At 31.0% G+C, this 13,566-nt stretch overlaps 2 protein-coding genes across 3 annotated transcripts in view; one reads left to right on the top strand and one right to left on the bottom strand.

Annotated features, from left to right (window-relative positions):
• Nucleotides 1-12,970, top strand: part of LOC114330337 (regucalcin-like) — a 144,534-nt gene extending 131,564 nt beyond the window's left edge. For both annotated transcript variants that reach the window (XM_050645787.1, XM_028279658.2), the window contains exon 5: nucleotides 12,351-12,970. In XM_050645787.1, the coding sequence (XP_050501744.1) occupies nucleotides 12,351-12,506 (156 nt within the window). In that variant the 3' untranslated portion in view covers nucleotides 12,507-12,970. The remainder of the gene's footprint in view (nucleotides 1-12,350) is intronic.
• LOC126881494 (uncharacterized) overlaps nucleotides 1-13,566 on the bottom strand; it is a 76,959-nt gene that overhangs the window by 23,045 nt on the left and 40,348 nt on the right. The gene's annotated exons all lie outside the window — the stretch shown is intronic.

Below are 13,566 nucleotides of genomic sequence, written 5' to 3'. Positions count from 1 at the left end.
GAAAAATTTAGAAACAGTTTCTCTTGGTTGGAAATGTTGGCCGTGGAATCGATTTCGCTACTGATACATAGGATAAAACCTGGTTAGATGTTTAAGACATATTGGCTGTTTGGGTATCTGCTACGCCACTGCTTATGTAGTCAAAAACAATAATGAAGGTACACTAATGGCATTGTTTTTTCACTATGTTTTACACAGCACGACAAAATACAGACCGATGCTACTCGCTCGACACCTAGTTGAGGAATCACCCAAGTAGCAATTTGTCGACGCGACAACGTTGTCTACCGCGTGGCAACGTTTTCTTACAACGTTGTTATTGACTAGAAGACGACCCTATTCTGCACTGATTTGGTGGACGATTTTTGAGTTGTCTTGACGTTTCCTAGACAACCTCCTGTTTAAGCAACATCGTTTCGTAAGCGTTGCATAAGACAACTGAAGCGACTATAAAAAGCACCTGCGCGTGCAATGGTTGCTCAAGGAGTCAGACTAGTTATGTTTTTTTACCTATATGTATTTTTAACACCTGTATGGTGAATGCGAAAACCAAAAAGTAAACTGTTTTGTCATCGTATTGGGTATTTAAATTTATATAAATACATAAAGGACGTATTACCTGATGTGAAATTTATAAACGCATCTCAGATTCCGTCAAATATGGATATTTCACCTTTAAAAAACAGACGCGCTCCTTTTTTTATGAAATTTTTGATAAAAAATGTGCAAATTTAAAAAATCAAATTTTAATATAAAAGTCAAAATTTATGTTAAAGATGTTCTGTATAAATTTAATGTATTGATGGTGCTTTTAAAGGTATCAGAAAATGCCTGCATTATTTATATTCTGTGTTTTCATTTTCTTTACATCCCAAAAATCTCAAGTAAAACCAGAATGGAGCATTAAACAATATTACCAATATTACTAAAAAAATACCTTATTACCAACCTTAGACGGATAAGACAACTTAGAAGTCCAATCGCCAACCAAACCCGGCTGCGCCGACTATCAAAACCATTTTAGAACGCACCCTCTTATTGGGTGACAGAGGTCATGTGACCAGTGTCAAAAGTGTATCATTCTCATTAACAGCGTTGCCACATTTAGTAGATTTCTACGTTTTTGGTAGATTTTTGATATTTTTTAAAAAATTCTAGTAGGCAATATTTTTTAGTAGATTTTTGGTATATTTCAACAGAATTTGATCCATTTTTTTCGAATAATGAGGAAACTATAATAAGTATTTTTGAAAAATTTACACGCAGAATGAAAGACTGCATTATTTAGAAAAACCAAAACGTTTCTTTTGAACGAGATATTTGGAATTAAAAGTCACACTAAATTTTTTCTTTTTCACCCCTGTAACGTATTAAAATAAACATTATAGAAGTTTTCAGGGACTTTCGGTCCTCGGTAATGACGTAATCTTTCTTTGTGCGTTAAAGTTTTTTAAAAATACTGATTAGTTTTCTAAGGATTCGCAAAAAATGAAAACTTTTAAAATACATTGAACATTTTAACAGACGACATTTTGCGCCTATCCTCTTAAGTTAGCTGTTGTTTTTATTATAAAAAATCCCAAATATATCCCAAAAATCCTTAAGTATATTTTAGTTTTTGATTTAGTAGATTTTAGCTAAAAAATGGTAATTACCAGTTGGTGGTTTGGAATAAATAGGTTTCCAATTTTGTGGAATTCCTCTTGGGACATTTAGGACGGATGTGCATATCACTGTATTACTGTATTTACATGGCCTAAAAAGAATCTACTGATTTTGTGATAACAAAACTACTGAAAGAGTAAAAACTGACCTGGCAACCATGTCTACCAAAGCAGATGGCAGATACAAAGATTAAGGTTATCAAATCTCAAATCTACTGATAAAACAATGGAATGGAAACCAGCTATTAAAAAAAACAAATAGACAGGTTGTTAAATAAATCGAAAATTTCCATCAAAATAAAATATATAATAATAAGAAAAAAATAAGGTTATAAAGTAAATTCTTTTCCTCCTCTGGAAGTTGCTGCAAACGTGTCACACCTCTAGAACAACACAGGGTCGTGACGTGACAGACAACTACTCAACTCAACTACAGAGTCGGCCAGGGCGTAAATTAGTTTAGCATTATAACATTTTTAAGTCGTTGCGATTGTTGAAAAAACTGAACTGTGGTATGTAGTTGTCACAATGGTAATAAATTAGTTGCCCGTATAACTGTGGTATAACTACAGGTTCTAACATCGTAATGTCAGTCGGGGTAGGGGACGTTGGCCGAAACAACTGAAAATGCTCTCGGGCAACGTTGTAGACAGTGCATTTGTTTGTACTGACAACCAATGCGTCGAAAAATTGCTACTTGGGCAATTTATCTTTCAATTAACTACTAGTTCAGTATCAAGACAAAATAGAGTATATTGACATCTTTAAAGCCCAGTATAAGTGAAATGTTTAGTAAAAGAGGAAAATTGTTATTAATTAGTGTGTAAACATTATAAATTTAACAAACAAATACGAAAATTAGCTTCAGGTGAAACAAAGTGGAGATGTGTAGAGGATAATTGCAAAGATTTCATCAACACAATTAGAAAAAATAAGAATCGAATTACAACTAGTATAAACAATAATCATAATCATGATCCAGAATCAGAAAACCTATTAGAAAGACAAGTCTTGAGTATGTTAAAATGCAAGAACTTGAATATGTTATTGTATAACATATCTATTTAATAAAGTTATTCTATAAATGTATTTTTTTTTCATTGAGATATAAAATTATTTGATAGTAACAATTAATATCCCATGAGCTGAGCTGGTATATTTTATTTCAGGCAGTTTTAATCTTTGCGCCGACTTGGGACATTTTTAAAAGATCTACCTATTTATTGGGCCGAGATAGGCACTGCCCAAAAATTCACCATAATTAAATACTTCATAGATACATGTTTTTTCCAATTTATTTCGCCGAAAAATTTCCTCGAAAAATGAGGGTTTTTCCAACAAAATCTTTAATTTTCAACTAAAATTTAAGTAAGTAATTATTTATCAATAATTATATAACTCGACGACATAAAAACCCTTTTCGTATAGATTATATTACCAGCAGCCGATAAAAATTTAATAAACAGTTTAGCAACAATTAAATTGTTAACTAACATTTTACGGTCGCTTTAAATAGGAATAACTATGATTTTTATATAAAAAGGTACTATACCTATCTAATGTACTTTACAGAATTGAAATTTTACTATTTAAGCGGCCTCACGAATATTTTGAAATTATAAACAATTTTTTGGCTTATAAACAAATAGAATATCTTGGCAACTATAAAATTAAATTACATTATATAAATATAAAAACGTTTAATTGGGTTGAGTGATTCCTGAGATACAACCGGTCAAAGTTGACCGGCATCTACGCCGAAGATATAAGCAATCTAATGGTAATTTTCCAACCATCACCTTTTTATTTCGGTCCTCTTTCTCCACACAAATTTTCATATCTTTAAAAGACTCAATAACATATATTATAATAATAAAAACTATCGGTATTATGAGTGAAAAATACTAAAAATACCAATATTACAATCAAAAATTAGGTTGGAGAAAATGGAATCTCAAAGTTCAAAATCTGTAAACGTTAAACAATGCATTTTCTCGGCTTCCCATCGAGCAATTTTCTTCATTTTGGTTTTGTTTCCAAGTAACTCAAGTAGAGCCACCTAACTAACGTATTATTAAATGTCAAATTTGCTGAAATAAATTAATTGTGTCAAATTAATTAATTTATTTACTACAACAAAAATTTTTAATTTGTTTAAATAAACATTGTTTAAATTAATATACAGCTTTCAAATGAGAATATTTGTATTTTGGACTTTAAAAATACACTTGTGGTAAGTTTTTCTAAAAAAAGTCTACAACTGGAAAAATATGTAGTTTTATTTTCTTACAAATATATTAATTTATTATAACAAAACAAAACCAACTTTGACATTCACTAATACGTTAGTTAGGTGGCTCTACTTGAGTTACTTGGGAACAAACAAAAATTAAGAAAATTGCTTAACGGGAAGCCGAGAAAATGCATTTTTTTTTTTTCGTACACCGATTTTGAACTTTAAAATTCCATTTTCTCCAACCTAATTTTTGATTGGAATTTTGGTATTTTTGGTATTTTTCACTCGTAATACCGATAGTTTTTATTATTATTTATGAGCTTTTATAGTTATTAAGGTACCAAGGCTATTATAAGGATCATAACGCTTGAGGTCAATGGTGTATAATATACCTAGGGCCTTCGGCCCAATGTATATACGTTGACCGAAAGCGTTATTATTATAATACCCGTGGTGCCTTCAACGTTTAATGTCCGACTAAATTATCCTTTATATGCAAAAAATTTCAATGAATTTTGAATTAATTAGTTTTCAACTAAGTACATTTACCAGAAATAGTTGTAACGTAATTGTGGTAACCATAGTTTTACTTAGAGTTTTATTTGTCAACTTGACAGTATTTAACTCATTTAAATTTAATAGGCCCTAGGGCGTTATTTTTCAATAACACGCCCTTGGGAGTTATATCGTACTTAATAGACTTCTAAATAATGTCATTATTTGTCAAATAATAGACCAGTCGGACATTAAATATATAAAAATGTGTGTGGAGAAAGGGGACCGAAATAAAAAGGTGATGAAAATCACCATCCGATTGTTTATATCTTCACCGTACATGCCGGTCAACTTTGACTGGTTGTATCTCAGGAACCACACAACCCTAATTAAACGTTTTTTCTTTTAAAGGAAGCGTCCTGTCGCATTCTTTCCAATACCGTTTTTATAATTTAATTTAATTTAACAGTTGCCGAGATACTCCATTTGTTTATAAGCCAAAAAATTGATTATAATTTTAAAATATTCCTGAGGCCGCTTAAATAGTCTAATTTCAATTCTGTAAAATACATTACATAGGTATAGTGATTGTTTACATAAAAATCATAGTTTTTCATATGTATCATAATTATTATGGTTTGTTATAGCGACCGTAAATTGTTAATTAACAATTTAAATGTTGCTAAACTCTTCATTAAATTTCCGTCGACTTCTGGAAATATAATCTATATTAAAGGGCCTTATGCCACCAAGTTATTTAATTATTAATAAATAATTACTTACCGAAAATTTTAGTTGAACATTAAAGATTTTGTTGGAAAAATCCGCATTTTTCGAGGAAAATTTTCGTCGAAGTAAATCGGAAAAACATGTCTCTATGCAGAATTTAATTATGGTGAATTTTTATTTGAGGTTATTTGATGTAAAGTTTAAATATTTGGAGTTATAGAGCAATAATTGAAAAATAAACCCGATTTGGTGGCGCCATTTTGTTTATAAAAAAAAGTAGCACACTATCTGCGGACTTTGCATGCCTATATTATTAATACACTGAGGACGTTTGAGTTGGAATACATTTATTTTCTCGAGAATGGGCGACTCTGGAGATAAATCCCGAAACAGGTTTGTTTTTATTTTTAAATTATAATTTTTTCGTGTATATATCATACTAGCGACGCCATCCATCTGGGCATCACGACATCACTAAATGATAGTGATGGATTTTAAGTGATAGCACATCCGAAAGGTTATTCAATTCTCTATTCACTAATATAAATAATAATATAATTATTTATGCAGGGTGCCCAAAAATTTTTTTTTGAATTAAATTAATTGAGACAAAAAAATAATGTATGTAATTTATTTAATGCAAAATACATTTTCCTACTGTCAGAAAACAGAAAAAATGTTAATTTGAAAAATAAACATTGCTTTTCGCTAAAATTAAATGTTCAAACTGCTAAGAGGCAGGTGGGTGGCAGCTTTAATATTGAATTTATGCGAAAAACAATATATATTTATCAAATAAACATTTTTTTCCTGTTTTAGGACAACAGTAAACTGTATTTCGAATTAAATAAATTATGTACATTCTTCTTTTTGTCCCAATTAATTTAATTCAAAAAAATTTTTTGTGCACCCTGTATAAACAATTATGTTAATGTTTATATTAGTGAATAGAGTATTGAATAACGTTTCGAATGAGCTATCACACGATCCCTATTCTCATTTAAAAAAAATCATCGATTATGTCATCACGCCCAGCTGAATGAGGCCACTAGTATGATTAGTTTGACCAACTCAAATTCAGTCAAACTCGGGACAAAGCTGAAAACAATACCTGAAATCCGGGACTTTTCAATGAAAATCGGGCATTTTTTTTAAATATAGAACTTTAATATCATCATTTCATTGACTGTTTAACAGTTTTATGTTGACAATATTTTTGTTGGGATTAAGTGACAATTGTTTGTAATGATAAATACATTTTTCTTAGTTTTTGACGTTTTGACTCCCAATCCAGAAATCATTCTCAAAAAAGGAAATTTTTGATGTGGTACTAGTATTACAAAGAGCACTGAACGCAAGAATGCTGAGAAAATGACCGGTTGGAAAGCCAAGAAAGTGCTGGAAAGACACAGTAAACAGCGACGCACAAGCACTTTTATGAGTCCGTGTATGGAGAAGAGCAGCCACAGACAAACAAGGGTGGAGGCAAAAACTAAAGGAGGCCAAGGCTCAATTTGGCCTGTAGTACCGTAGAAGAAAAAAAATTAGTATTACATTCTAGAAACTGTCGACTTTTCTGTGTCCCACCAATTGAAGTTGATGTGAATTCTTAAAAGAATAACGTATTCAAAATTTCAAAATAGAATTTTACCAAATCGTTGAAAATTCGGATGACCCGGAAGCTTTGTCCGGGACGCCGGGAGACGACTGGCCGACGGTAATTCGGGCCATGTCCCGGATTTTTCGGGCTAGTTGGTCACAATAAGTATGATATATATTCCAAAATATTATAATAGTATGATAGAATTGATCCAAAAGATGGCATAACCCAGATATCCAAAGTGAAAGTTATCCTCCAACACCAAATTGTTCTATATGGTCCACATAATGTTTAGAAAAAAGTCACACCATTTTGAGAGTCGGGTTGGGGGGAGGGAGAGGGGGGAGAAATCTGTAAATTCGTAGTTTTTTAGGTTTTTCGACAATATTTCTAAAACTGTGCGGTTTAGCATGAACAACCTTTTATACAAAAATGTTCTACATTAAATTTGAAATAAAAAAGGTCCTACGCATAATCCTTCTAAAATGAACGGTTCCAAAGTTACGGAGGTAGTATAGTATAATTGGTTCAAAAAAAGGCCTAATCCAGACATCCAAAATAAAAGTTTTCCTCCTACACCAAATTGTTCTATATGGTCCACATATGGTTCAGTAAAAAATTACACCATTTTGAGCATCCGGTTTGGGGGGGAGATGGGGGAGAAGTCGGTAAATTAGTAGTTTTTTTTTAAGTTTTTCGTCAATATTTCTAAAACTACACTTTAGCGTAAACAATGTTCTATACAAAAATGTTCTACATAAAATTTAAAACAAAAAAGGTCCTATACGTAATTGTTATAAAATCAACGGCTCCAGAGTTACGGAGGGTGAAAAGTGGAGGTTTTCGATACTTTTTATATTTTTTTGGGCAATTGATGATGATTTTGGGTGGTGAGGGTCACGTTTTTTCAAGGGCTTATCACTAATATACCATCGGCCACTGAAATTGCCCAAAAAAGTATCGAAAACCTCCACTTTTCACCCTCCGTAACTCTGGAACTGTTGATTTTATAACAGTTATGTACACGACCTTTTTTGTTTTAAATTTTATGTAGAACATTTTTGTATAGAACACTATTTACGCTAAAGCATGGTTTTAGAAATATTGACGAAAAACGTAAAAAAACTACTAATTTACCGACTTCTTCCCCATCTCCCCCCCCCCCCCAAACCGGACGCTCAAAAGGATGTAACTTTTTACTGAACAATATGTGGACCATATAGAACAATTTGGCGTTGGAGGAAAACTTCTACTTTGGATGTTTAGGTTAGACCTTTTTTTGGACCAATTATACTATACTACCTCAGTAACTTTGAAACCGTTCATGTCACAAACCACACATACTCATAGACGTTTCACGTGAATTGTCAAGGTCAAGACAGCAAATTAGTTACCATTCCAATCCAGAGATGTCGCTGTCAGTCAATTCTCTTGTCATATTTAACAACTGACAGTTGACAATTAAATTAATTTGTTATTTACTTTTTATTTTACAGTTTGTGGCTTAATTATTTTATTATAGTAGTGTTACGTTTTTAATTAGATTTTTTCACAATTTTAATCAATTTTATTAACCTCCTCTCTGTTTTTATGAGTAGAATTTTTAGTTTACATTGATCATCCCGTGTTGTGTTTTTCCACGTTTAAAAAAACAATATAAATAGATCCTGAAACAGTTTATTTGACAAGTGTGTCATCAACATTTCGGGCCTATATATTTTTTTGGAAGTGTATAAAAGATTATAAGGTAATATGTATCTAAACAATCATCCTACAAGATTCTTTCAAAAATTTTCATTGAACTCAATATTACACATCAGTGCTTTCACGTGACACATGGCAGATAGTGTTTAGCTTTAGCATTTTGAAAACAAATTGGAATATTTGAAGTTTTCAGTAAAATATTGAATAAAACATTGAATTGTCTTTCTGTTGTTTTAATTTCCTGCGAAATTTCATCAAAAATCCCGAAAAATTTATAATTTGAAATTCCCACGTAACTAAAATTTGTCAATTTAGTTCCCATTCCAATCAAGAGATGGCGTTAATTCGATCCGAAAGATTAACATGGCCGTGAACCGTCTATGAGTATGTATGGTTTGTGGTTCACGTTAGAAGGATTATGCATAGAGACTTTTTTATTTCAAATTTGATGTAGAACATTTTTGTATAGAAGGTTGTTTATGCTAAATCGAAAAGTTTTAGAAATATTTACGAAAAAAGTAAAAAACTACGAATTTACCGATTTCACCCCCCTCTCCCTCCAAACCCGACGCTCAAAATGGTGTGACTTTTTTCTGAACATTATGTGGACTATATAGAACAATTTGGTGTTGGAGGATAACTTTCACTTTGGATGTCTGGGTTTGGGTCTAGTTATACCATACTATAATTTAAAAATAAAAATCGACTTGATTCGGGATTTATCTCAAAAGTCGCCTATTTTTGAGAAAATGAATTTATTCCAACTCAAACGGCCTCACTGTATAGAGAACCATGAGTTTTTTGCTTTCGGTACTTTCATGTTGCAGTTTATATTGAACCATTTATTAGATTGTTATTATAGTGCCCATGATTTTTCCTAATTAGTCTAGTAAAATAAAATTACACTACATGTAAATCAAAATGTAAATTCGTACAGGTTGAAACAAATTTTATATCAAAGTTTAGGTGGGTACAAAAAATATTTTCAAGAAAGTATCCAAATCATACAAGGGGATCATTGTTTAAATAATTAAAAAGGGGTCATTTTTGCAAAAAAATTACTTTTTTAACTGCTGAGGTCATTCAGTTACTAATGAAGGTCTATAGGATTATTTTCTGTAATGTTGAAGGGTCAATCTTTCACATAAGTCTTACTAAATTAAATTTAACCCCCTATTTACTTAAATAATTATACATAAATCTTTAAAAACAAATTTGCAAAAAATTATTTTTAGCGTTTTAAATAAGCACTATAAGATATCTTATTTTACAGAATAAGTGCTATGTTATCAGTATTAAGCAAAAAGAAAATTGGTCGAAAAATATTTAATATTTTTTGAGATATTGAATTTGTTTATTAAATGTTACTATTTTTTCAATTGCAAAAACGCGGTTGTTGCCAAAGAAATATACACCTGTATTAAATCTTATTATTTTTATTTTTGTGTATGTTTTCGATAAATGTATTGATAAATTTAAATTTCAATTAAACTGCCCCCTAAATTTGCATTTGAAAATAATTCAAATTTGTTTATAATTTGTTGTTTTAATAACGTCGCGGTGATTAAATATTTTAAAATGCCGTTTCAATAATTGGGTTCCTGGGAATTTTTCACTAATTAACAATTTTTTTTGTGTTTTTTCCTCTTCTTTTTTTTTCTTGGCATTGTATTACTACGGGCCCTTTTTGGGTTAAGTTTCATTAAGAATGTCGAATCTCTAAGTTGTAGATTCTAAACCTAAAAATATAAAGATTGGTCTAAAATCACTGAAATAAAATGTGGCTACTTACTGAGTTACAGGGTGTTTTATTTAAAAATTTAAAAATTATTTTCACCAAGTACTTTCAAACTATTTGATGTATCCTTATCATACTTTACAGAAAGTGTGGGTACTATACAGTCTACTAAATTGTGATAAATAAAAGTTTCTAGCTACCACCAGAGGCGTACGGCAGGGGCCAGTTAATGGTTGACCCTTCCCAAATTCTACGCCACTGAGGGAATTACTATTTTAGCGAAATTTTTCGATTCTCCAATACTTCCTATGTAAATAATATACTCTTTACTGGTAATGATTAAGTCATTAGTTTTCGAGATATTGGACGTTAAAAATGAAACGGCATAAGTTATTTTGATTCATTCATTCATTCATTTTAAACTTCCAATATCTCTCAAACTGATGACTTTATCAATACTAATAAAGTTATTTACATACAAAGTATTGGATAATCGAAAAATTTCGCTACAACAGTAATTCACTCAGTGGCGTAGAATTTGGGAAGGGTCAATCATTCACTATCCCCTGTCGTACGTATCTGGCACTAGCTAGAAACGTTTATTAATCACAATTTAATAGGGCGTATAATAGCCACACTTTCTGCCAAGTATGATAAGGATACCTCAAATAGTTTTAAAGTACTTGGTAACAATAATTTTTAAATTTTTAAATAAAACACCCTGTAACTCAGTAAGTAGCCACATTTTATTTAAAAGATTTTAGTTAATTCTTAATATTTTTAGGTCTAGAATCTACAACTCAGAGATTCGACATTCTTAATAAAATTAACCCTAAAAGGGCCCGTAGTAATATAACTCCAAGAAGAAAAAGAAGAAGAAAAAACGACAAAAAAATTTTGTTAATTAGTAAAAAAAATCCCAGAAACCCAATGATCAAAACCGCATTTCAAAATACTTAATCCCCGCGACGTTATTAAAAAAACAAATTATAAACAAATTTGAATAATTTTAAAATGTCATTTTAGGGGGGAGTTTAACTGACATTTGAATTTATCAATACATTTATCGAAAAAATACATAAAAATAAAAATATTGAGATCTTAAGCAGGTGAATATTTCTTTGGCAACAACCGCGTTTTTGCCATTGAAAATATAGTAACATTTAAAAAACAAATTCAATACCTCAAAAACTGTTAAATATTTTCGATAAATTTTTTTTGCTTAATACTGGTAACATAGCGCAACTTAATCTGTAAAATAAGATATTTTATAGTGCTTATTTAAAACGCTAAAAATAATTTTTTGCAAGTTTGTTTTTAAAGTTTTATGTATAATTATTTAAATAAATAGAGGGTCAAATTTAATTTAGTAAGACTTATGTTAAAAATTTACCCTTCAACTTGACAGAAAACAATCCTGTAGACCTTCATTAGTAATTGAGTGACCTCAGCAGTTAAAAAAGTAATTTTTTTGCAAAAATTACCCCTTTTTAATTATTTAAACAATGATCCCCTTGTATGATTTGGATACTTTCTTGAAAATATCTTTTGTACCCACCTAAACTTTGATATAAAATTTGTTTTAACCTGTACGAATTTACATATTGACATTTTTTTATTTTAGTAGGCTAAATTTCGTTTTTCATGTTCTTATTTAAGCCTTTTAAACTGTTTGAATTTCAGTCTGCTCTGTCTCGACTTTCTTGAAATAGTTTAAAATTATACAGTCGAACCCACTTATTGGAATAGCCTTCGTGCCAAGGAAAAGTATTCCTATAACCGAGATATTCTAATAACCGATCATTATAGGCTAGTGGTAACGTTTCGGGACCTCAAATTTTTATTCCTTATAGCGGAATATTCCTATAACCGGTATTCTAATAAGCGGGTTTGACTGTATTGTATTAAGAGTTGTAATTTAGAGGTTTAGGCTATTCTCAACTTTGAGCACATTTTCTTAACCGTTGTTGTTACGGTTTCTTTTATTTTGTTGGCTAGTCCGTTTATATTCATTTCTTTCAGTGTCTCTACACACAACACATCATGTCGTTTATAAATTACCACAAATATTTTTTTCGGGTTAGATTTTTTTGCATGTTATTCAAAAAACGGTGTGAAATGAAGTCTCAATAAAATAATTTTTTAGTTTCGTAATAGTTTAATCTTTTTTATATTCATTTATAGATAACTTCTGTAGCATTTGGAGGACTAAATTTGGATGAACTATACGTCACTTCTGCCCATTTTACTGATAGGCCAACTGGAGAAAGTCCGGGATCTGTTTTCCGGGTAACAGGACTAAATGTGAAAGGAGTTCCTGCAGATGAAGCGGATATTTAAAGATGATCACTTTTAAATACCAACTATTATTATTATTTTTCTACAACCGTGATAAAAATGCAATTTTTAGCACTCCATACGAGCGTTAAAAATGCTATTTAAGGCACTAGTGCTTTAAAAAATTTTAAGGCACTGCAGTTCGTATTGAACGTATAGGCAATTTTGATGTAATCTCAAAAAAAATATAAAAATGGAATGTCAGTCAAGTTCAAGTAAAAGTTTTTGTAGATATTGTCCTGTAATTACGTTTGTAGAAAAAATATTGTATGATGTGCGTGTTAAAATAGTTATTTATGAAACAGTTCGTGAAGTATGCTTTTTGCGAACGCACGCGATGTTTAGAGCACGAGCGACAGCGGCGCGAGTGCTGTACATCGCGTAAGTTCGTAAAAAGTACTTCACGCAAAGTTTCATACAATATTTTATCTACCCTACCATAAACAAATAAAAAAACTGTAACTCTTTGTCACTGGAATTTATTTTTATCCTGCAATTTATAGAACTTTGACATTTAAAAATTCTAACTTCTTTCAAACCACAAAACTGTCAAAACTTTTGTCGTAATTTATGGCTCATTATGTCATCTCCATGACAACGCGAAAGTTACGGATATTTGATTATATGAAAGTGTGTTAAGAAACGTGCGAAAAAGTAAGTCCCATTTAAAATACGTTGTTACTTCACGCACACTTTAAACACTTCACGCACTGCTATCTATAATGACAGTTTTCGCAAACTAAAAACCTTCACATAATATGACATAGAGTAGATAAAGTACATTTTTAAGGCACTCATGTGAACACCGGCCCGCGGGCTGGTGCGCCTTTTGCTTTCGTTCATATTCCAATAAAAAATTAAACTCTTAAAATTTTTTAAAACTTTACACAAGATTTTTCGAGATTCGTTGAAGCAAAGATCAATTCAGCATAATGTGGTTGCAAAATACAACTCTTATCAGGTATCAGATAATCAAATTCTAGCATACATAGCTCGCAAATGACATCCAGGGTTTTGTGTTAATAGCTTAGATGCGGCATCCTCGAAGACCTTCGGGCATCTT

This window comes from Diabrotica virgifera, chromosome 3 (assembly GCF_917563875.1).
Source record: "Diabrotica virgifera virgifera chromosome 3, PGI_DIABVI_V3a".
Classification (NCBI taxonomy): domain Eukaryota; kingdom Metazoa; phylum Arthropoda; class Insecta; order Coleoptera; family Chrysomelidae; genus Diabrotica; species Diabrotica virgifera.
The sequence above is the reverse complement of the archived record's forward strand: the minus strand, read 5'-3'. Positions and strand labels throughout refer to the sequence as shown.